Source organism: Fundulus heteroclitus, chromosome 1 (genome assembly GCF_011125445.2).
Source record: "Fundulus heteroclitus isolate FHET01 chromosome 1, MU-UCD_Fhet_4.1, whole genome shotgun sequence".
Lineage (NCBI taxonomy): Eukaryota > Metazoa > Chordata > Actinopteri > Cyprinodontiformes > Fundulidae > Fundulus > Fundulus heteroclitus.
The window spans coordinates 19,191,830-19,215,053 of record NC_046361.1 but is presented as its reverse complement, the minus strand read 5'-3'; the positions used below and the strand labels follow the sequence as shown (position 1 = coordinate 19,215,053).

Genomic DNA, 23,224 nt, shown 5'->3' with positions numbered 1-23,224 from the left:
TACCTGAACAGTGACTTTAGAAGAGACTATGAAAAGGAACAGGGTCTAATGTTCGACGGTAAACAAATTACTGTTGCCTGAAAACTTGTGGCACAATGTCAGATCCTGGTAAAAGAACAGAGCTACGCTCTCATTCATATAATTTATGGGTGTAATGGTGTATTTGGCTAGCAAGACAAACCAATACCTTGTCTAAGGATACTGTCAAGTGGTGGAAGAAGCTCTTTTTCCACCTCGGCTGGAAGCCCTACCCTCTTTCTTCTTCATCTTTATGTCCTCAATCACTATTGTGGATAAACAGCAGGACAACTGTTTGCTCCCATAAAAGCGGGCGATGACCTTTAGAGCACAACTCCTGGAAGCTGCATCTACAACGCAGGTCCTGAACATGGCCCAACATGACTTTCTCTGTGGTGTTAGAGGATAGGTTCAGAACTCTGGCAGACGTTCTGAACCTATCCGCACCTGTTTCAGCTTTCCAGATGTCTACAGCGCCATTCTTTGCCCCCAGATACAACGCACTAGTAGTTGGTGATCAGTTGACAGCTCTGCCTGACTGGTTAAAAAAAACAGATAATCAACCTTTGGCCCAAGGTGGCCAGATACCAAATCCACTCATGAAAACCTTGTGCTCAAACATGTTTTTTTTTATATCCCACACATAGCACAAAAGTCCAATAGCAGAACACTACAGATATTCAGTCTTGGGAGACTGTTCCTCCCAATTATCTCTCCAGGTAGCACCATCTTTGCCCACATGGGCACTGAAGTCTGAAGTCAGACCCTAGAACCCCTAGATGGCTCCCCTTTCAGGACTTCCTCCAGTGAGTCCAAGAGCGCTAGGTAATCTGAACTGCCGTGTAGTACATAAGCACAGTCCAACCCTCCCTCTTTCAGCCTTAAGCCGCAAATAGCTGTTCCTGGGAAAACTTGAGAGTAGAAGTCCTGCTCCTCTCCAGAAGTTGGCTTTCTGGGGCTAAGCTGCACAAAGAGGTCTGTCAATCTATATTCAGCTGGCATAACTCAACCTCAAACCCCAGCTCCAGATCCTTACTCGCCAGTGAGGCGAAGGTTCCTTTCCCTAATGCCAGATTATGCCACCGAAAAATTAACATGCCTTGGTACTGGTCCTCACCTCACCTTTTGTAACTTCTTCGGGCTGAGCCTTGTTGAGCCGCCACAAACACTCATTGGGAAGCCTGTCCGACTCCAGGAGGGCTCCCTGGTCTCGCTAACCAGGGAGAAGTTCATCTTTTCTTGTGGTCTACCATTTAATCGAAAGAACAAAATCACGTTAGGTCTAACCTGTCCCCAGAGGCTGAAGCCCAGGACATGGGGTACTCAAACCTTACCTGACTCCGCCAGATGGATTTGCTCCGCATATCCATCTGGAAACCTTCCGTTGAAGTAATTTTGGGAAGGGGCGAAAATACTGGTTAGCTGATTGGCCTATGTTGGTGATAGACGGGCCAAATAAACCAATCAGATTCGTCGTCGCTCGTAACAGAGCGACGACGAAAACACAACCACAAGCCAAGCTACTCTTGCTGCTGCAAGTAAAGGCTCGTTAGCTCAGCAAAGAAATACTCTGTAATTCCGATAAAACTTGCTCGATAGCCGCGCTAACGCTAGTTTCATCGGCTGAAGCCGCCATGTTCTTTAGACTGAACTGACGCGCTTCCCGTTGCGTCACACCTCAACCCGCCTCAAAGCCAACGCTGATTGGACGTTCGTTTGGTGAACGGCTCCAAATTTTCTTCAACGGAGGGTATCCAGACTGATCTGCGAGTGAAACCTTGAAACCTCGCGAGATCAGGATGGTCTCACGAGGCTAACTCAAACCCCCCACCTAGCTAAAGTGGTGATATGATGGGGAAGCAGTAAAATATAGGGTAAAAACAGGATATTAAATAAGGGCTGTCACAATTCATCAGATGAATAATAAAATTCGGCATTCACTTGAGGACCATACCATTATGTGAAAACAGAGAGGGGTGCAGCGACTGTAGCTGTGAGTAGAGGGTGAGTTTGTAAGGTTGTTCTGTAAAATTAACTATGAGGGACAGAAGAAAACAAAGCATCTGGTTTAAATATGTTGGGGATAACAAAGCAGAGCTCCTTCACTGCATAATGAGAATAACTTCAAGAGCAGGTTCCACTGAAAACCTGCAGAGACATATCAGAGCTGTCACTTAAGAGGAGAGTTTGGTTCTGGTTCTTTTCTGTGGATGTCTTTGGAGTTTTTTGTTAATTTGTGCAACAAAAAACAAAAACATTTGACTAAAATGATACATTGTCTTGTAAATCAAATTTTCTTAAATTTTTAACTTCGACACCTAATTTATACCTTATTATCTATTAATAATCACATTGTAATTTTCTTTCTCTTCTGCTGTGCAATTTAACTTTTAATTTATCTTTTCCCATATTTATTAATCTTGTGTGTAAGTCTGGTGTCTAGAACCACCTGTTTTTGCCACTGTCACACGTAAATTTCCCCACTGTGGGACAGTAAAGGTATTTCTATTATATTAAACATAGGAAACACTAGTTTGAAAAAGGCAGTATTTATGCCTGAATTTAAATGAACTGTTTACCTTTTGGTGAACGTGTACTTATTTTATTGCCTTTTTGTGGACTAAAAAAAATAAGAGTTTAACTTGGCCCTAAAGTACACTAGAAGGGTTCTTTTTCATATGAATCAAATTATGCTTTGTGATCTAAAAAAAAAAATCCAGAATGTAATATGCAAGTAAAACTATATGCATTTTTTTGTTTGTGACCATTTTTACTATAGTGGCAGCTAGCACTGTATTAATGTTAACATTTTGATCCTAGAACTTTTTAGCTGCAGATTTATCCTTGTTATTCCAAAAAGAATTGCAATTATTATTTTTTTCCTTTATTTCTATTACTCATAAAATAAGCCTAAGTAATTATGTGAAAAATCTGCATATTGTCAATTTTTTTATCTGATTACTCAATTAATCATCAGAGTAATCAATAGAATAATCGATTACTAAAACAACTGTTCATGACAGCCCTATATTAAATTTGATGTTCTCCCAAAAGTTAACACCCCTCCTGAACTTAATTTAAAAGCCTTTGAGCACAAAGCTGTTTAAATCAGTTTCTTACACTCCACCAAAAAAGTAGTCACAAGCCAACAAAAAATAAATAGCAAATGTAAAACCTGTTTTTATGTTTTATTATTGCAAAAATATTGCCCCAAAAATATAAGTATTAATATTAGTGTTTTACGTTTTTTGGCCTGTTTTCCCCGGAAAGGATGAGGGAGCTATTTTAGTGCTAAACAAACAATTAATCTCCAAAATCAACCATGTACTGGAAGAATATTAGGGTGTTATCAACACAAAAAGCAGAACTGGCAGGACAAATAAACCAAACCCAAATCTTACAAGAACAAAATCCCCCAAAGGCCATGTTATTGTATTCCAAGTACAAAATGTAGGCATAAAAAACAACCCAGAAGGCTTTAATACATATTAAAACGTCACATTATGGTTGCGAATAGGCTCGGGTTGAAGCCACTGAAATTCATCATAAAGTTCTGCATTTGTTTTATTCTCTCCAAGGCTAATGCGTAAATATGAGTCAAATGAAACCCACTTTTACAAAGATATTAAATAATTAAAGAGACACTAAACTCTGCAGTAGAACTAAAACAAGCCATCTTAAAACCAGGAAAGAAAATAGTAACTTCACATTGTACATGATAAAGCACATGCTGCCACATCTGTTGCTGGTGATGATTATTTTTTTTATGTGGCTGAATACAGCAGCATATGATGTGAAAGCATTAAACAACATTGATGTATGATACATGCAGTTTATGAAATATAAAACAGGGTGATAAATGTTTCATACTTCTAATCTTCTCCTTCGGTGTCTGATAAATTTAGAAACCTGTGTTTGGCTCTGCCCCTAGAACTGATAATATTCTTAAAGATGTCCACCGAACGCGGCCTAAGCTATAGTAAAGAAACAGAGGAGGTCAAATGTCTCTTTAATCTCTAAACACTGCTCATCGCTCATGCTGTTGTCGCCATCGGTGAACGCTCTTTGATTAAAATGTCAGCATCTCACAGTCAGACTGGTGGGGATGGAGTGGTGAGCTCACCTCTGACCTGTCCTTCATACCTGCAATGATCAGCTTTGTTTTTGTCCTCTCCACGCTCATCAAAGCTGGTCCTATTGGTGCTGGGCAATCAATAATGTTCTTAAAGAATAAGACTGCTGCGATTGCATAAACTGTAGAATGCATTATTCATGAGGCAGCCAGCAATGGGCAACTGAAACTAGGACACCCTCACAGTGGTATTTCTAATGGGTTCTGTCATACTATCTGTAAAGACCTCTGAGATGTAAGAAGCTATACAGAATATTTTAGCTTTTTACATGTTTATATTACATCTGTGTGTCACTCACTCAATGCAGAGACATGTTTTTTTAATGCACTTCTTGATAGATTTGACACAGTGGTTACTTCTTTGCAGCTCTTAGATGTTCCCTTTACTTGTTTCTGCCAATCTCATTGTTTGGTGCAAAGGTTTGCACATCTTTTAAACATTGTTCAAACTCTATTTTATTCTTCAGCGGCTCACACTCTGCTTTTTATTCTTCTGACCCAGGTATGCAGCGGCTGTGCAGGACGGATCTCAGTACTTTGTCCTGCTCATCATTACAGATGGAGTAATATCAGACATGGCTCAGACCAAGGAGGCCATAGTCAATGTAAGTGCTGCTCCACACTACCTGGGGGATGTTTATGTCTCTCCATGTGTTCCGCTGTGATGTGGTCCACCGGCATTTCAGGTGCTTTTAGTTTACTTCAGTGCAGCTTTCAGGCTGTTCTGTTACTTTTAGGGTTTATAAGCCAAGTGGAAGATCTGGAGGATTTTTAGTCGGACTTCTGCTGCACTTTTCTCCGACCCTGTAATTTAAAAACTCCAATACTTCTCCTTCTCACTGAGAGCTTCAGACTGCTGATAATGTAAAATGACTTTTTAATAAGTATTTAATTCTCTTTTTGCTCTTAATTTGGGTTCCGTATGTCTTTTTGTATCTTGACACCAAAGCTGCTTTTGAGATAATGTTTGTACAGGAATAATCGTCGACCAGGTAAACCCTCCCAGCAACTACGCTCTGACCCCCAGCAGACTGGGTTTAAAGGGAATTTGCGACTGTTAATCAAACTTTTCGAACAGCCACACCTTCCTTTTAAGATCTTGTCTGCTGCTCTGCTCTCTGTTCAACCTGATCTGACTCACTCCTGCTGGGACCAGGATTCTCCCTCTTCTGTCTACAGAGCTAATGCCTGGATATGCTTTTACATTCAGGCTTCGTTCTGCAGAGATGAATCACTAAAGAGAAAATTATTTGCAATAATATTCTCTGTAGCATGTTTTTTTTTCTTCAATATTTTGTAACATTTTAGATCATCCCAGATAGCACATACTAGACCTGGTGTCACACTGTTTGCTATTTTGCTACCTATGTTGACATTTAAAAATGTGATTTATGTGGGTCTAGAAAGGAAGAATTTGTGAAATAGTAAGTAATGCCACATCTACATTCTTGATCAAAATCTTAAGACAAGTTAAAAAATGGCATGAATTTGCATTTTGCACTGTTGGATCTTAAGAGGGTTTCTAAGTAGAGCTTCAAAATGAAAAAATAAATTATGGGAACAAGAGACCAACAGTTGTGAGCAGGTAATTTATTGAAAACAACAATTTAACTCAAGTAGGCTGTTCATCAGCTGATCAAAATCTGCCATTTCATTTCCTGTCAAGTAATCACACTGTGAAGATCTCTTGATGGCGAAGGCAAAAACGCTCACCGTCTTTGAATGTGGTGGGATTGTTGAGCTGCATAAACAAGGCCTCTCACAACGTGCCATCGCTCCTGAGGTTGGACGCAGTGAGACAGTCATTTAGCATTTTTTAAAAGATTCTCAGGGTTATGGAATAAAAAAAAAAAATCAAAGTAGTAGACCCAAAAAAAACCTCACCTTATTGGTGCTGAGCCGGAGGATCCGAATGGCAGTCTGTCAAAACACGGGACTATCTTCATCCCAAATTAAGGTGCTGGTGCTGATTGCAGCCCAATAACCATCAGATGGCATCTGCGAGAGAAGGGCTTTAAATGATAGAAATGTCTTCAAAGGCCACATCTCCTTCAATGCCACAAAATTGCCTGTTTAGCACCAAGGGAAGTTTACAAAAGTGGACATCAGTTGCAGACAGTAGAAGCTCTTTGTGAAGTTATCTCCACCCCTTGGAGCAACATTCCCACTAGCCTTTTGGAAACACTTGCATCAAGTATGCCAAAGCAAAATTTTCAAGTGATCAAAAATAATGGTGGAGTTACTCATTACTGAGTCAGTTTTTGAGACCTTATTTTCTGTTTCAGAACGCTTTTTTTGAACTTTTTGAACTTTTGATTAGCTGATGAACAGTCTATTAGAGTTAAATTGTTGTTTTCAATAAATTACCTGCTCACAACCTTTGGTCTAATAACAATTAAAACATTTTAACTCAAGATTTTGATCAGGAGTGTATAAAGCTCCCTTAATATGCATGCATCAAAATAATGCGTGTAAAATGAATGGTATGCTACTGCATAAAAACAGAGTAAGTTATTTTATGCAATACAATTATAGTATTTTCTTTCTTTCTCTAAACCCAATGATCACTTGACCATCTAGGGCTGAACGTTCAATGCACAATACATATTTTATGAGTGTGTCCAAATTATTTTCAGAATTAATCAAAATATTTGGTTGGACATCCCTTTGATTTCTTCCACTCCAACAATTCAGCATGCCCAGCTGAGTGGATTTTCATCATAGAATCTGCTTCCAATTTTGTTGTCAGGTTAAAGTTAAATCATTTAAGCCACAAACACCACAGGGGTTAAAGTGATCAAAGAAGAACAGAAAGATGTTTCACTTTTTATCATTTTAACAGTGTCTGGATCATGATATGATGAGCCAGTCCTAAAAATGTATTGAGCATCTCAGTGGAAGTACAAAATCCCAGTGGCATTTCTCAATCACTTAGTGATGCTGATGGATATACAATGGAACAATGCACCCATTTAACTATATAACTCAGAGAACAATGGACTTAAATTTAAAAAGAAATTCATATACTTTACAAATTAAGTCTGCATTCACATCTGAACCAAACAAGCAACACGTTCGATTGATTACAGTTCCTCTGAAAATGTTGATATTACATCAGATTTTTCACACAGAAATGGAAGCCTTCTGAAAGGTATGTCTGTGTACTGTATGGTATATACACTTTAATACTTCCTCTCTACTCCTTTTGTATAAATTACTGCATAAGTGCACCATGGGATCGGGTTCTGCTGAGGTGTTCAGGAAGCCCGGGTTGCTTTAATAGTGGCCCTCAACTCCTCTGCATCGCTGGCTCTGGTGTCTCTCAGCTTCCTTTTGAGATTACCTGTGGGGTTTATGTCAGGCAAGACTGTCAGCCAGTTTAGCATGGCGGGGCCACGGTCATTAACGCAAGTATTGGTACCTTTGGCTGTGCGAGCAGGTGTCAAGTCCTGCTTGAAAATTAAATCATTATCTTCATCAGACTCGTCAGCTGAGGGCTAAATTAAACACTCCGCAAGTTAGATGGCTACGCTGACTTTGGACTTGAAAAAAACACTGTGGACCAGTAGATGACAAAACTCTGGGACCTTGCTTGCTAAATAAATTGCAAAATTTACTATTATCTGAAAGAAGGACTTTGGACCACTGAGTTAATGTCTAGCTTTGTTTCACCTTAGCCCTTGTAAGATGCTTTGGAGAGGCTTAGCACAGGGAATTGGACAGCTGGAGCCAATGTCTTGAAAACATCTGCGTCTCTCCCCATTTGGGGCTTTGACTAATTAAAATGACAGAAATAAACACTTAAACTGTATCATTCTGTGTAATTACTCTAGATATTAAAAGAAAAAATGTTAAAACATATATCAGATTTTTTTTGTTTATTTAGATGTACCTGTAAAAACGTTTATAATAACAAGTAATATTTTTTATTTATTATTACTATTTTGAAATTTCACAAATATGTTTTCTCATATTTATCAAAATACCAAATTTTAATAAAGAATGGAACTGAAAAATATCCCAACAGGATGGTAATGGATGCTGGTGAGTTTCCTGTTAAGTGAAAACAGGAGTTGCAAGATTTCTCAGTAGAAATTCCTCAAAATGAATCAACATGAATTCATCTGAGCCACTGTAGTTTGTCAAAACCTGTAATGTTCATTATTTCCTTTACACCTAAACAGTATGAGGGTGATCCATACCACAAACACACCTTAAGAGAGAGAGAGCTATTGTAAGGTGATGCAAATTCATTTTTATAGTGTCATTTATACACAAGGCAAACCTAAGTGTTTTACAGGATATAAAATGAATGCCAAAAAAAGAGAAAAGCTATGAATTTGCTTGAATTCAGAGCTTCATATGTCAAACACTTAAAACTGTTGAATAAAAGCGACAAATAACAAAAACACAAGTATTAAATGCATAATTAAATTCAAATTCACAATTTAGTTTGAATTTAAAACCATATTTAACCTTCAATCTCACACTTCAAACAGCTCACTAAGCAGAACCTTTCATTCAAAACTGCTTCAAATAAAAACATTTTCAGGTCTGCTCTAAAGAAGCCAAGCATTTCTGCACGTATCAGTTTTTCAGCGAGTCACCATACCTTCAATTTCTACTGATCTTATTTGTCTACAACTATTACAATCCACCTCATAGGTTTTCATTTCAAGCTAGATTTAAAAATCTCCTTCTGACATAGTAGTACTTTAACAAAAAACGAAAAAGTCTTAAAAAAGCAAAATAACTATTGTAGCAGTTAATTTCCATGCATTAGGGTTTTTGTCACTAGTCACAGCAGCTATTTATTGTTGACTTAAATGTTTATTATCACATATGGTATATCTTCAGATTATCCTTGTGGTCTTCCGCTGTGAGAGCAGTGAGTCTGAACTCATGTTGGAGCCAGGTCCGCTGAGTGACTTTACATTACAAGCAAAGTAACAAATGGTGTAGACTGAATAATTCAGCTCGGAAAGGAGGATTTGATCTGGCATTTATAGGTACAGTATGTGCTTGTGGGACCTGAAGGGGAAGAAGGGTAAATTGAATATGTATTTTTTGGGCAAGTGGGATAGTTCTTGAGGAACGAATCAGGCGAAAAAGATAAAAATGGAAAAAGAGTTGGAAGGGGGAAATTGATAAAGACCATGAAGGGGGTGGTCCTCCAAAGTCTATTTACTCCTATCTGTGACAGACCTTTCCCTGGGGGAGGTTTTTCCAGGAAGCCTGACCTACTTTCACCCTGCAAATGCATTTTTACCACAAGCACATATTCATTCATTCATTTATGCCAGAGCTTTCATATTTTGAACAGCGGTGCTGTGGTTTAAGTGCATGTATCTGAACCACAGTTAAGAATATGATCCTTATTAAACATCCATATTAAACTTCAATTTTTGTTTAGGCTGGAGTTAAAAATACAGATATTACTGGGTTTTTCCACAGCAAACTGTGGAGGATTTGTGCTAGTATCATGAATAAGATATGTGAGACCTAAGGACTATAGTTTTTTTCCCCCACAAATCGTGGATACTCTCAGGTACTTTAAATCTGCAATGTAGGACTTGTTTCTCTTTTATGTCACTAAGTCTTATTACTTTTATATATCTATTTTGTAACTTTTTTTGTGTTTAAGAAGAAGGCAACTAGGCTTCTTTTTTGTTTCTTGAAGACATTTTGCCTGTCCTGGACAACAATCAACAGCAGAATTCCTTCTGCTGAAACTCTTGTACATAAAAAGATCTTAATGACTGAAGCTTCCCATATAGAAAGGCTTTTCTTATTTAAAAATGTCCACTTTGTCAACAAATATCACAACATTGGTTTCCATGCAATTTACTTTGCACGTTGTTTTTAGGCAAATTGATGTGATCCTTTTCATTCACTCATTCATTTTCCTTTGTGTGATGTACCTGTGAGCCTTTTGGCCAGGTCAGTTTCAAGGGAGTTCCTGGTAAAATGAAAGCTTTAAAAATACATAAATGCTGTTGATGCATGTTTTGGAGTTCAAACATCTGTTTTATGTAGTAGTTGTTGGTTCCTTTGATATTATATTGTTTTTCATTTGGAGGATGTAGAACTGGGTGGATGGATGGATGGATGGATGGATGTGAAAAGTATTGCATAAAAAGGATCATTTAAAACACTGACGCTGACAAGCTTGATAAACTTGGTTGGAAGTGATGCATCTTGCTCTCAATCCAGCTTCCTCTAGGTTTACTGACATGAGCAACATGAAAATGAAGTACTGTGTATTGTTGCTAGGGAAAATATGCAACAGCATTTTGTATCGGTCCAAGCTGGAAAGTGTGTTTCCTTACAAACCTATGCAACAATAAGAGATATGAAATAGTTGTGCACTAGTTGAAAATTATACATATGTGTTCACGTGACTCCTCCTACACTCACTGAGTGATGATGATTCTTCTGCTTTTATGACAGGCTGCAAAACTCCCGATGTCTATCATCATTGTTGGAGTTGGCCAAGCTGAGTTTGATGGTGAGAAAACTAACAAAAGAAGATATCGTCCTTATTATTGTTATCCTGCTCCATCAAAATTCAACAAATTAAAGCTATTTACAAAAGAATGAGTGTTACCAAAAACTATAAATTTTAGCATCAACATAATTTTGCCTTTCCTAAAGACTCATTCAACAAAATATAGACGTGTATCCATTTAATACCACAGCATAATTGGGCTTATATGATTAAGATATTTCCGTCTCTGTAGCAATGGTTGAGCTGGATGGAGATGATGTCAGAATCTCATCCCGGGGGAAGCTGGCAGAGAGAGACATCGTCCAGGTAAGATGTTTTCAATGGCATTTCCCTCTTGCATCAAATCAATTTTCCATTGGCAAAAAGGATGAAAAGTGTTGTATATGTTTCTTTTTCGGTATCTAAACATGTACAAGTTCATCCAGTGCACATCTTCATGTCAATTATTTCCATAAAAGCTTACTTCCACCCGAGGAGCTTAAACACAAAGAAATTATTCTACTTAAGCTCCTATATATATAATTATCTTAATGACTCAGACTTCCCATATTTGAAAGGCTTTTCTCATTTTAAAAATGTCAACTTTGTCAAGAAATATCACAACAAGGGCACAGGTTTCCATAAATATATATACACTGCATGCAAACAAATGTTTTCAACCAGATATGTACTTAATTACGCAAAAATTAGGTTAAATTAATGTGAACCAATTTGCTGGGAAACATTCAGTATCATGCATTCCTAATAGCAGCAGCAAAAGGTAACTGCAGGCAGAAACTCAATATAATGTAGAAAACAAAAGATGATTTTATTCTTTGTTGTGTCACAGTTTGTACCATTCAGAGACTACATGGACCGCACAGGTAACCACGTCCTCAGCATGGCACGGCTGGCCAAAGACGTTCTGGCGGAGATCCCTGACCAGCTGATCTCCTACATGAAGAGCAGAGCCATCAAACCCTGCCCTTTGCCCCCAGCTTACACATCCTGTGTTCAGCCCGAGACGGAGTCCGTTTGATCCATGCCTCCCACGTGGCACTGCCCTGGATGGTGCACCTTTCAGATTCATGCAAATGATTCTTTGAGCAGAAAGTGGAAATGCTTTCGGGGCACTTCTACCCCAGCGAAACACACAGAGTAAAACTCCATGGTGAGTTGGAGCAGTGAGACAGCTGGAGAGGAACTTGTTGATAATCAGGATGTTTTTTTTTTTCCTCTCTGAGAGCACTGAGAGGAAAGCGGTGTAAAAGGAAGGTATAGATGTTTGCTGTCAAACCTGTCAAAAGTGGCAATGTAACAGAAAGTGAACCTGTAGAAGGACGCCTGTTTGAAGACATACACATATTAGGATGTGCCAGTTTGTATTATGTTTGTGATACCTTTTTTTGAGTTTACGTGTTAATCTAGGAACCCCTTATGAATACCAATTTTTATTTTATTTACCAATATATTACATAAATAATTTATTTCTTTCAGGAGATTTTATTGGGGGGTGGATTGAACTCATAGCATATACCCAGGAGTTTTCCATCTTATATTTTGTGATGAGCATAAAGAAAGCAATTCCCCCATTTCTACTTTGATAAAGACTGTAACATAGAAGCATGTGATAAAATCTATAACATTTTAGGAATCATTTTCACTCATGGGTCATTTTTCTTTTTTGATCGCAAGCCGTAACATAGTTTACTACCATACAGATTTTTCATGTCTTAAAGCTATTTCTAATCTTTATATAAACAGAATGCACTAATTACTGTCAAGACAAAAGCACAATTCATATTATTTAACTAAATACTTTTATTTAAAAAAAAAAATCCTACCACCGCTACAATCCTGGGAAGGATGACAGATTAGATTTTAACTGAGGTTTAATGTTGTCTTCTAGCGTTTTAGACCAAATCCTTATTTGCAATATATAAACTTATATATTAAACTATATTTTGCTTATCATAATGAGAAGGATGTTTACATAAAAATAACTGCGCAATGCCTAGCACATCCCAATTTTTGTTATTTGTATGCAAATAAGTCAATTGTGCTTAAGCGAGACTCTTTTTGCCATCTTACTGTTTGTGTTTCTTCCCATTATATTTGTTGCTGTGACACCTCATTATCTGGAATCATGTTTGGCACATTTAAAGGATCCTCCAGATTTACTTTTGAAACGCTGATGTCAAGTTGCTCCCATTATTTTCTCCTTAATGTATTAGAATTTTCTTGAGTGGGGTCTGAGCAATCAGAAATCCTTGACCAGAGATAACTTGGCTTTAAGTGTGTGCATGTGAATGTTTTTTTTTCTTCAGTTATTTAACAAAAACAATGATTACTTGGAGTGTTAAACTGAGCAGCCTGAGCCTGGCTAAAGCTTGACTGTACTCAGTCAGGGTCCAGTGTTGTCCTTACAATTGTGCATCCCTACATATGTATTTTTTCGATAATTATTTTGTCCCAACTATCATTGACAGAGTTTAAAGCTTACACTGTTTTACTTTGACAGCGTGTTTAAATCTCAATCTAATTAAAGTTCATGCAACCCCCTTCACACTTTTCTATCTCCCTAGTTAGGATATATAAACAAAACTATATTAAGCTTTCACTGCAGTAGCATGATCTCACACTGACTATTGTTGAAAAAGATTCAACCTTTAAGCCTGAATTTAACTATTTAGAGGGTTGAGCCAATACCTTTGAGAAAACAGTGTATGTTTTCCGTAAGATTTGGGTCTAGGGACTGAGAAAACAGATTGTATTTCACTGTATCTGGTGAACCCTTTCTGTGCTGACTTGAACAAATGCTTTGGATCATTTTAAAAGGACCAATGATGCAAATCTCGTCGCCATTCACTCTAAGAAGGTGCTCTGGGCCTTTGAAAAAGAAACAAGCCCTTCATCTAACAGATTCTCCACCATAACTCAACAGTTGGCGTGAGTTCCCTTTTCCCACATCCGACCACTATTTCATACGGGAAAAAAGAGATCTTTATCTCACCTGAGCACACAGTTCATGTTCCAGTTATTTATTTATTATTATTTTTTTTATTTTTGTAAACTCTTAGTATGCATTTGATTAAAGGGCAATGTTCTTTCTGATATATCTGAAAATCCTCCCAAACAACTATTTGGTGAGTTGATCGATGGTCTTAAAAAAGACCCTTCTCAGTTGCACACTTCTTAATGTATACTTGAAGTATGCTGTTTAATAACTAATGACTATACATTATGTTTTTTTTTTCTAATGTCATAAATTGGCCCTTACTATACAGTCTCTTATCCTTATTCATATTTTTTTAAACCTTTGTGTGTATCTGCATGCTCCATTTGCCTTTCACTTTGCTGCTGGTACACCTGAATCTCTTCAGTGTGGGACAATAAATTATACATCTATTCTGTTCTATTCTAAACTTAGTTGTGGCTCTATCAGTGGATTTGGACTAGTTTAGGAACTTAACTTACTTGTGCAGAATTTTGCAAAACAGAAAAAGATACGTTTGTAAATTGTCAAAACACTAATCAATTAACAAGATTAAAGCATAAACAAAAATCAGTTATGTTTACTGTATTTTATAGGAAATGTCATGCCATTAAGCATCACTGGTATGTTTTTTTTTTAACCACAACGTCTTAAAGTGTGACATTTAACCCCCTGAATAAATGTACTAAAACAAAAATGTGGATTTTTCAAAATTCTTCAGCGTGAGATTATGCCTATGCAGCAAAAGATAAAGCAATGTAAGACTTTTTACTCACCTCTCCAGTTGTGCCAATAATAATAGTTAAATTTTTGTTGTGCAATTTCCATTTCAGACAGCTGTTGATACATCCTTGTTCATGACCTTATGTTTCAGAAGATGCATATACAACATTACTTCACAGTTTACCTTCTCCCGGTCACTCGATATCTTGACCCAGATGTGCCTACTGTATTAAAAACATATCCAGATTCAGTTTACCCAGGTGTTTGACATATATACATAGAAAATGTTGGCGATGATAAAACCTCCAGATTGGGACAGTCACAGTGGCAGCAGTTTAGTCACTCCGTCTCCATCAGCGTCATGCATCTTTTATACCTACGGCTCCTCACAAATGATATTTGAAGTAGTTGCTAAGCTTTGCTGTAAACTTTTTAAAACCAAGATTTGTTTACAATCCAGCTGTTGCCATTTGCATCGACTTTTGTACAAAGACAGCACTCATGGGTTTCATTAATCTATTATTTTGTGTTTTCTGTTTGTTAACAGATTTTTTTTTATCTTATTTCTATCTGAAGTATTGTTGAATGACAGTAGACAGGCAATGTTTACACAGGTTTATAGTCTACTGTCACAGAATGTGAGTGCATTTTTTTGATGTTTATGTAAGGATTTTTCTTTGCCGTTTCCTGTTCTTTAACTCATTCTGTTATAAGTGCTCTCGGGGAACTGAAAGAGTCTGATGAGTCTCATTCCAGAGGCACTAAACTCATTTTAGGGTTAGCCCAGAACCTCGTTTTATTTCCCTTCTTCGCCCTTTTAAGTTTTTCTGCAGTAATTAAATTTTTCCCTCGGAAGACAAAGCAGAGTTTAATCTACTGCCAAAGTAACGGCTTCATCTGACCTCAAACAAGGCTATCAAGTTACATAACACTCATAAATACCAGAATACCTCTATGGAAAGCCATCTAGTCCAAAATAAAACAACTGATGTACACTTCTGAAATAAAATGTATCAGCTTATCATCATTTGACAGTTTAAATTTTGATAAAAGGTTTAGTTTCTCAGTCAGACTCCTCATTTCTCATAATATGAACATTTAGCAGCCCGGAGCAAATAATTGTGGATAAATATGCAGGTCATAGTCTGTGACAACAAGAGAGAAAAGAGAGCATTAACATGTGCACTTTTCAGACAGAGTTGGTGGATTTATTGTGACACCAAATCAGTTGAACTAGGATTCAATGTTTTTTATGTGCACCTCATCTAAGAATATAAAAGGTTTTAGTTTTTTCCCCAAGGCGTATGACATCCTTACAGGGAACCCAGAAAAAAAAAATACCAAGCAAATGTGGTGATCACTCTTATGCAATTGTGAAACATTTCTTAGTTATTTTTTTCCGCAGCAGAGCAATTTATTTTCTCTGGTGGAAGTTGATTTGTCTGTAATTTCTTTTTAGCTGGTCTTAGAGGCTGAACTCTAATTTTGTATATAAACCCTGTATGAGGAATGTCCAGTGCCAACATGTGTTCAGTTGTTGAACTTTAGCCTCTGTAGACAAAGTGCATGTTTGTGCCAAGGTGGCAGGACGTTTGGTGGTTTATCTTCATTTCACCTGATTAATGCATCTCCCACCGGCTTTATTTGTGACATCGGGCACTGTTCAGAGATAATGGCCTCTTCCAGCATGTTGCATCTATGCTTTCTTTCCATTATGTCCCTATCTGATACATACTGAATGGGTTCTTATTGCCACTGCTCCTGTTTTAACTGTTTTAACCCAGGTTGTTTACATACCTCTTTTGATCTCTGACTTGCATGCTGAAAAATGTTTTTCCAAACCAAGTGTTAGACACAATACTGTCGTCATACTGTGGTTTGTGAAATGCTTTGTAATGGATTGCCTTAACTGAAGATTAATAAACTATTGATAACTTTGGCAGAAAGTGGTGTGGGCTTTTCTTTAAAACTAGGAGACATGGAATGAGTTACACAACAAGGGACTTTTGACAGTTTTTGAGCATACTACTCTCTTATGATGTATAAGACACCATTGATGTATAATGTTGAGCACACATTTTAAGGAGGAAAAATGGATCTCAAAAGTACACACATCTAATAAATAAAATCCAGATTGTTTTTATGTAAACGTGAGATCAACCATCCATTTTCTACACCTGCTTATCTTCCAGGAATATTGCTGCCTATTAACATTAGTCAAAGGAACAAAAGGCAGGATGAGCCCTGGAAAGGTTGCCAGCCTATTACAGGACCGTCTCAGAAAATTAGAATATTGTGATAAAGTTCTTTATTTTCTGTAATGCAATTAAAAAAACATGAAATGTCATACCTTCTGGATTCATTACAATCAACTGAAATATCGCAAGCCTTTTATTGTTTTAATATCGCTGATTATGGCTTACAGCTTAAGAAACCTAAATATCCTATCTCAAAATATTAGAATATCGTGAAAAATTATACTAGTAGGCTATTCAACTAATCACTTGAATCGTCTAATTAACTCGAAACACTGCAGGGTTTCCTGAGCCTTGAAAAACACTCAGCTTGGTTCAGTAAACTAAATCACATGTATGGTAGTGGTTAAGAGACGACAAGATTCTCACAGTAACTGGTGTACTGACCATGGCATTACTGTCCTTGATTGGCCTGCCAATTCCCCTGACCTGAACCCCATAGAGAATTTGTGGGGTATTGTGAAGAAGAAGCTGAAAGACACCAGACCCAACAATGCAAATGAGCTAAAGGCCGCTATTGAAGCATCCTGGGCATCCATAACACCTCAGCAATGCCACAGGCTGATTGCCTCCATGCCACGCCGCATTGATGCAGTAATCTGTGCAAAAGGATTCCCAACCAAGTACTGAGTGCATTCATGGACATTTTCAAATGTTTGATTTTGTTTTGCTGTTATAATTTTTTTTTTACTTGGTCTGAGGAAATATTCTAATATTTTGAGTTAGGATTTTTGAGTTTTCTTCAGCTGTACGCCATAATCAGCGATATTAAAACAATAAAAGGCTTGCAATATTTCAGTTGATTTGTAATGAATCCAGAATGTATGACATTTCATGTTTTTTTAATTGCATTACAGAAAATAAAGAACTTTATCACAATATTCTAATTTTCTGAGACAGCCCTGTATAAGGCTACATGGGCCAAGACAGAGCCAAACAACCATCCAACATAAACTCCCTCCTAAGAAATATATAGAGGTACCTAAAAACCCAATATGCTGATATTTTGGGCAATGGAGTACCCAGGGAGAGCCCATACATACATGCACAAGGAGATCCCCCTTTTATACAATGTTTTTGTATTCATCCTTTGCTATTTACCTGAAAAACAAACCAATTATAGATAACTGGTGGGTTACTACTTTTACAATTATGGCCTTGTACACACATAGTCAGGCCTCTATTAAAATATATATCTCCCCCACATTGTATTTAAAAGTAATATCATACACACAGGATAAATTTTAGAAAACTTTTCAACCACACAAACCCATACAACTTCACCACTGAGCGTTGTTTTAAACATACCAGATGCATAGGGAGCAGTGTACAGCAAAGCTAAAACCTACACCTCCTTTTAAACAATGGCGATGTTGAACAGCATTGTGAGTCTGTATTGGGAGGGAGAGTTGGTGTAAAACGGCTGACCTCCAACATATTGGAAAAGTGGGCCTTGTAAAAGCAAACAGGCAAAAAGCATCCAAACCAACTATAATGTTCATAATGTTCCATCTAGGTTTTTAATTTAAAGTCTCGACGCAGAGGTGAAGACAGGAAATGCTGTGTGGTACTGAGATCAGTTGGAAAGAAAGAACCGCAGATGCTGTAGACCAGTCCTTGAGAGCCGGTGTCCTGAAACTTTTAGAGGTTTCCCTGGCCACACACACCTGAATCAAATAGCACAATTAGCTCCTCAGTATGCAGTCAGGTTCTTCAGAGTACTGCTAATTAACTGATTATTTGACTCAGGCGTGTCAGACCAGGGACAAATCTAAAGGTTGCAGGACAACGGCTCTCGAGGACTGGAGTTGGACACCCCTGCTGCAGATTAACAGTGACATTGTTCAGGTTAACATTTATCAGACACATATTGTAAACAATCACAAAACCAGCGTTGAAATCAGTGCCTCTATGACAGCATAAAGTTTTACTCCACTGTATGTAAGTCTATAACAATGGTCACACATGTGATGTCAGCAGCACATTATTTGTTGCAGACTTTGATGCGTCAGACCCTATACGTTGTTTTGTCATGTACACATGCAGGCTCAAAAACCGAGATGTAAAGAGATGTAAAATGAAGTTTATGAGTGGAAGAAAGGCCTAACTGCATAAAAATGTATTTGTTTTCCGGGATATCCAGCTACGAGTGGACTAGGCCTGAAACAGTCATCAGTAACAGATGATATTTACAAATAAAACCAAAACTGATGTTTTCCTAAAAGTTGTGTTTCTCAAAGACATAAGGCAAGACATGGCAAATTAAATTGTATAGCACATTTCAGTACAAAGACAATGCAAAGTGCTTAATATAAGACTGACCTATCCAGGAGGTTGCCAAGATGCAGACAGCAACAAAGAAGGAGCCTAGAAATTTCTGACACACACTAATTGCCTTGTACACGTGGCAAGAACTCAGTTTAATTCAGGTAATTTATATAGCATGGACAACAAACATGATAATTCAAGGCACTTTAAGAAAAACTAAAAACTAAATTCAGTCGAATCATAAAGACAGATTCCAAGTCAGATATATATTCTAATTTGATCTAATTTGATCCAGGTCAGCTTTTTATTCAAATCTAAGGGAGACCCAGCGGATTACATCGAGTCACTGAACTGAAACAATCGGTAACAATGGCGTATCTGATTGCCTTTGTGCTGGCTGCACGTGTGTCCATGTGTCTTCTGTGTGATCTCTGCTGCAGGGTACGACTGGCAGCACCAGGTCTCACCAGCTGAAGCCAGTTTAGGTTCATCCCTGACTTCGATTCAAAGCCTTCAAGCTGGAGGATATCCTTAGCTTTTCCCAAGGTCTCCACTTAAGACTCCCTCTCTGGAAAGCCGTCTTCCTGCTAAAGATTTCCTCGCATCTCCTCTAGCTGCCCTATTTCTGATTCCCTGGAAATCATTCACCTGCCTTTCTGCCCTCCTCCAATCACACCCCAGGTCAGAGAAAACTGGAAGCAGCTCTGCTTACATTACTCCCAGCCCATCTTAGCCTCAACAGATGCGCAGAACCCTGTGCACAACCTTTTTCCTCTTCCAACCATGTGAGACACATCTCCAGCCACACAACACTTATTTCACCATACAAAATTCCATACAATCTGATCATTTTTTCTCTCCAAAGCTCTCCTATATTTCCCTGTGAAAAAAGAGTGAAATCTTGTCTTCTGTATGAACCACTGTTTGCTTAATCCACCATGGTTGTATGCAGTGGCATCTCTGGCATGATAAATTAAGTTGTTAATTTATCATTGTTGTTCTTCAGATGGAATAGTTTTTTTTCACCTGGAAGGTGAAATTATACCCAGTTCCAAATGCAAGCTGAAACATTCAAGTTTCAGAAACATGTTAATACAAATACATTTTGTTTCTCTGGATCAGTCCAGAGAATCCTGGAGATAGGCACCAACATCCCTCGCGACCCCATGAGGGATAAGCGAGTCAGAAAATGGATGGATGGATGGAGGATCAGTCCAGAAGAAAAAAATATGTTTTGGATTGGCAGAGGCATAATCCAGAACAAAATTTGACAGTCCCTGTACATAAACTCAGGATAGGGTGTCTTCAGACAAAGAATTTCTTACCTCACGTTTTTACACCAGTGAACATCAGTTTTTTCCCATTGACAACTTGTGTGGATTGAAATAATTGTCATTTTTGCTTTTAGCAACTTCCATCAAATATTTCAATTCAGGGTTATGTGTTTTAGTTTTATGTCTAAAAGATCACACATTGTGGTTTTTCTCTCATGTGGCTGTGCATTCATCTGCAAACTGAACAATATGCAGTAATTTGGCCATGCTGTTACTGTGCCTTTCTCTTTTGTTTGAACAGGTGCTCCAACTTGTGATTTTACTGTGACATTGTAATGTTCTGTCAAAGCACTTTTCTGGCTATTATTCAAGTTCCCTCAGTAATTTATTCATAAGGTAGGGATCCCTCCTAATTTTATCTGTCTGCACACATGGTGGGAATTCTGACTGTTCTGCTGAATTATTTCGGCTTATCAGAGCTTGCCTGAAAACAGCTCATTGCTTTGGGAGAAAAACACACCAATGAATGCAGAATTGCACAAAAACATAGATTAAACTATGAAAATGTGTAAGCTAGTCGTAAAAGATCTCTTTTGCATCATCTTCAACAGTTCAAAAACTATTAATTCTACTCAATTGCTAATATAATAATAACAATAATTTGTTCCTTAATCATGGCACCACAGTGTTTGACTCATCAATGATTAATTCATTAAACTAACCAGGTTTGACCAAAGTTAATGAAACATGCATTACAAAAACTATTGCATTTTTTTCTGACAAAGCAATCAAGACATTCTTAGAAATTTTTAATAACAATACACAAACCGTTTGTCTAAAGGAACGTAGCGCCCCAGAGTTTTTGCAGGCAGGAGTTTGTCATTTCTGGCAACAAGCTGAACTAACACCAGTGTTTTGCACATGCATGGGAAAAGAGAAAAAAAGCATCTGCTGCTGTTACTGCACAGGTCTTTTGTTTAGAGGTGTAAAGTCTTGTGAGGTAAGAAAGTGATGAATACTAAAGTTAGCCCGTGTTCTCTCGCTGATGTGTCAGTGGTGGTGCCGTGGCAGAGACTCAACAAAGTAGCCAGATGAACAAGAGCCCGCAGTGCATCAAATCTGCGCACAAGCCCAGAGAATACGGCCCAAATCACTCTCTCAATCACTCAATCACTCTCTCTGAGTAATCTAGCCCATTGATGCAACTGGAGTAAATAGAGGAAGGTAAATTTATTTGTATAGTACTTTTCAGTACAAGGACAACGCAAAGTACTTTACACGATTTTCGGAAAATAAAAACAAAATAAAAGCAAGTTGGAATAAAATGTAGAAAAGTTTTAACAAAATAAAACATGGGAAAATGGAAACTACAAAGCAAATATCAATGATTTTAAAAACAGTTGGACTAAAAATTTAACTGATGATGTTTCAGTAAAACAGTTTAACTAGAACAGTCGAAGGCAATCCTAAAGAAATGTGTTTTTAATCTTGATTTAAAAGAACTCAGGCTTTCCGCACTTTTACAGTTTTCTGTAAGTTTGTTCTAGATCAGTGGAGCATAGGAACTAAATGCTGCTTCTCCATGTTTGGTTCTGGTTCTAGGTATGCAGAGCAGGCTGGACCCAGAAGACCTGAGTGGTCTGGAGGGTTGATACCCTGATAACAAATGTGATGTATTTAGGTGCTAAGCCATTCAGAGATTTATAGACTAACAGAAGGATTTTAAATCTATTCTGTTAAATCTATTGTTGATCCATCCATTCCCTTAGCTCTTAGCAGTAATGATTTTATGGGATTCTTCATAAATAAAATTGATGCCATTAAAAATAAAATAATTGGCATCCTCCCAAACATGATTACCTCGTCCTCAGTAAGTGAGGCAGCATTGGAGGAATCTTTAGAATCTGCGCAGTGTTTGAACTGTTTAGAAGCAGTAGAGCTTTCTGAGCTATCTAAAATTTTAGCTTCATCTAAACCTTCTACCTGTATGTTAGACCCAATCCCAACCAAGTTGTTTAAGGAGATATTCCCTTTGATCAGTGGCACTATTTTAGACATGATTAATCTATCCTTAGTAAATGGATATGTACCACAGGTTTTGAAAGTAGCTGTTATTAAACCTTTACTTAAGAAACCTTCTCTTGATCAAGATGAGTTAGTAAATTACAGACCTATATCTAATCTTCTTTTCTTATCTAAAATTCTTGAGAAAGTAGTTGCTAATCAACTTTGTGAACATTTACAAAGTAATGACCTACTTGAGGAGTTTCAGTCAGGCTTCAGAGCTCATCATAGCACTGAAACAGCTCTGGTGAAGGTCACTAATGATATTCTCATGGCCTCAGATAATGGACTTGTGTCTATACTTGTCCTGTTAGATCTCAGTGCTGCGTTTGATACAGTTGATCACAATATTCTCCTACAAAGACTTGAACATACTGTAGGGATTAAGGGGAAAGCATTAGGCTGGTTTAAATCTTATCTGTCAGACAGATTCCAATTTGTTCATGTTAATAATAAATCTTCCTCAAACTCTAGGGTCACCTGTGGAGTACCACAGGGTTCAGTCCTTGGACCAATTCTCTTTACTATATATATGCTTCCGATTGGCAAAATTATCAGACAGCATGGGATTAATTTCCACTGTTATGCTGATGATACTCAGCTATATTTATCCATAAATCCTGATGAATCCAATCAATTACTTCGACTGCAGTCATGTCTTGATGACATCAAAAGCTGGATGACTTTAAATTTCCTGCATCTAAATTCTGACAAGACCGAAGTTTTAATCTTTGGGCCAGAGTCCTCAAAAAATAAACTTCTTAACCAATCACTTAATCTGGGTGGCATTAACCTGGCCTCTGGTAATAAAGTAAAAAATCTTGGTGTTATTTTTGACCAAGACATGTCATTTAAATCCCATATTAAACAGGTTTCCAGAGTTTCCTTTTTTCACCTCCGGAATATCGCCAAAATTAGAAACATTCTGTCCAGGAGTGATGCTGAAAAACTGGTCCATGCATTTGTTACTTCAAGGCTGGACTATTGTAATTCTTTACTATCAGGAAG

General features: G+C 37.6%; 1 protein-coding gene across 2 annotated transcripts in view; it reads left to right on the top strand.

Moving 5' to 3' along the window:
- The window catches only part of cpne5a (copine Va), a 124,835-nt gene extending 108,541 nt beyond the window's left edge, over positions 1-16,294 (top strand). For both annotated transcript variants that reach the window (XM_012870671.3, XM_012870670.3), the window contains 4 exons: positions 4,653-4,755; positions 10,601-10,658; positions 10,891-10,964; positions 11,488-16,294. In XM_012870671.3, the coding sequence (XP_012726125.1) occupies positions 4,653-4,755; positions 10,601-10,658; positions 10,891-10,964; positions 11,488-11,676 (424 nt within the window). In that variant the 3' untranslated portion in view covers positions 11,677-16,294. The remainder of the gene's footprint in view (positions 1-4,652; positions 4,756-10,600; positions 10,659-10,890; positions 10,965-11,487) is intronic.
- The last annotated feature ends 6,930 nt before the right edge of the window (positions 16,295-23,224 follow it).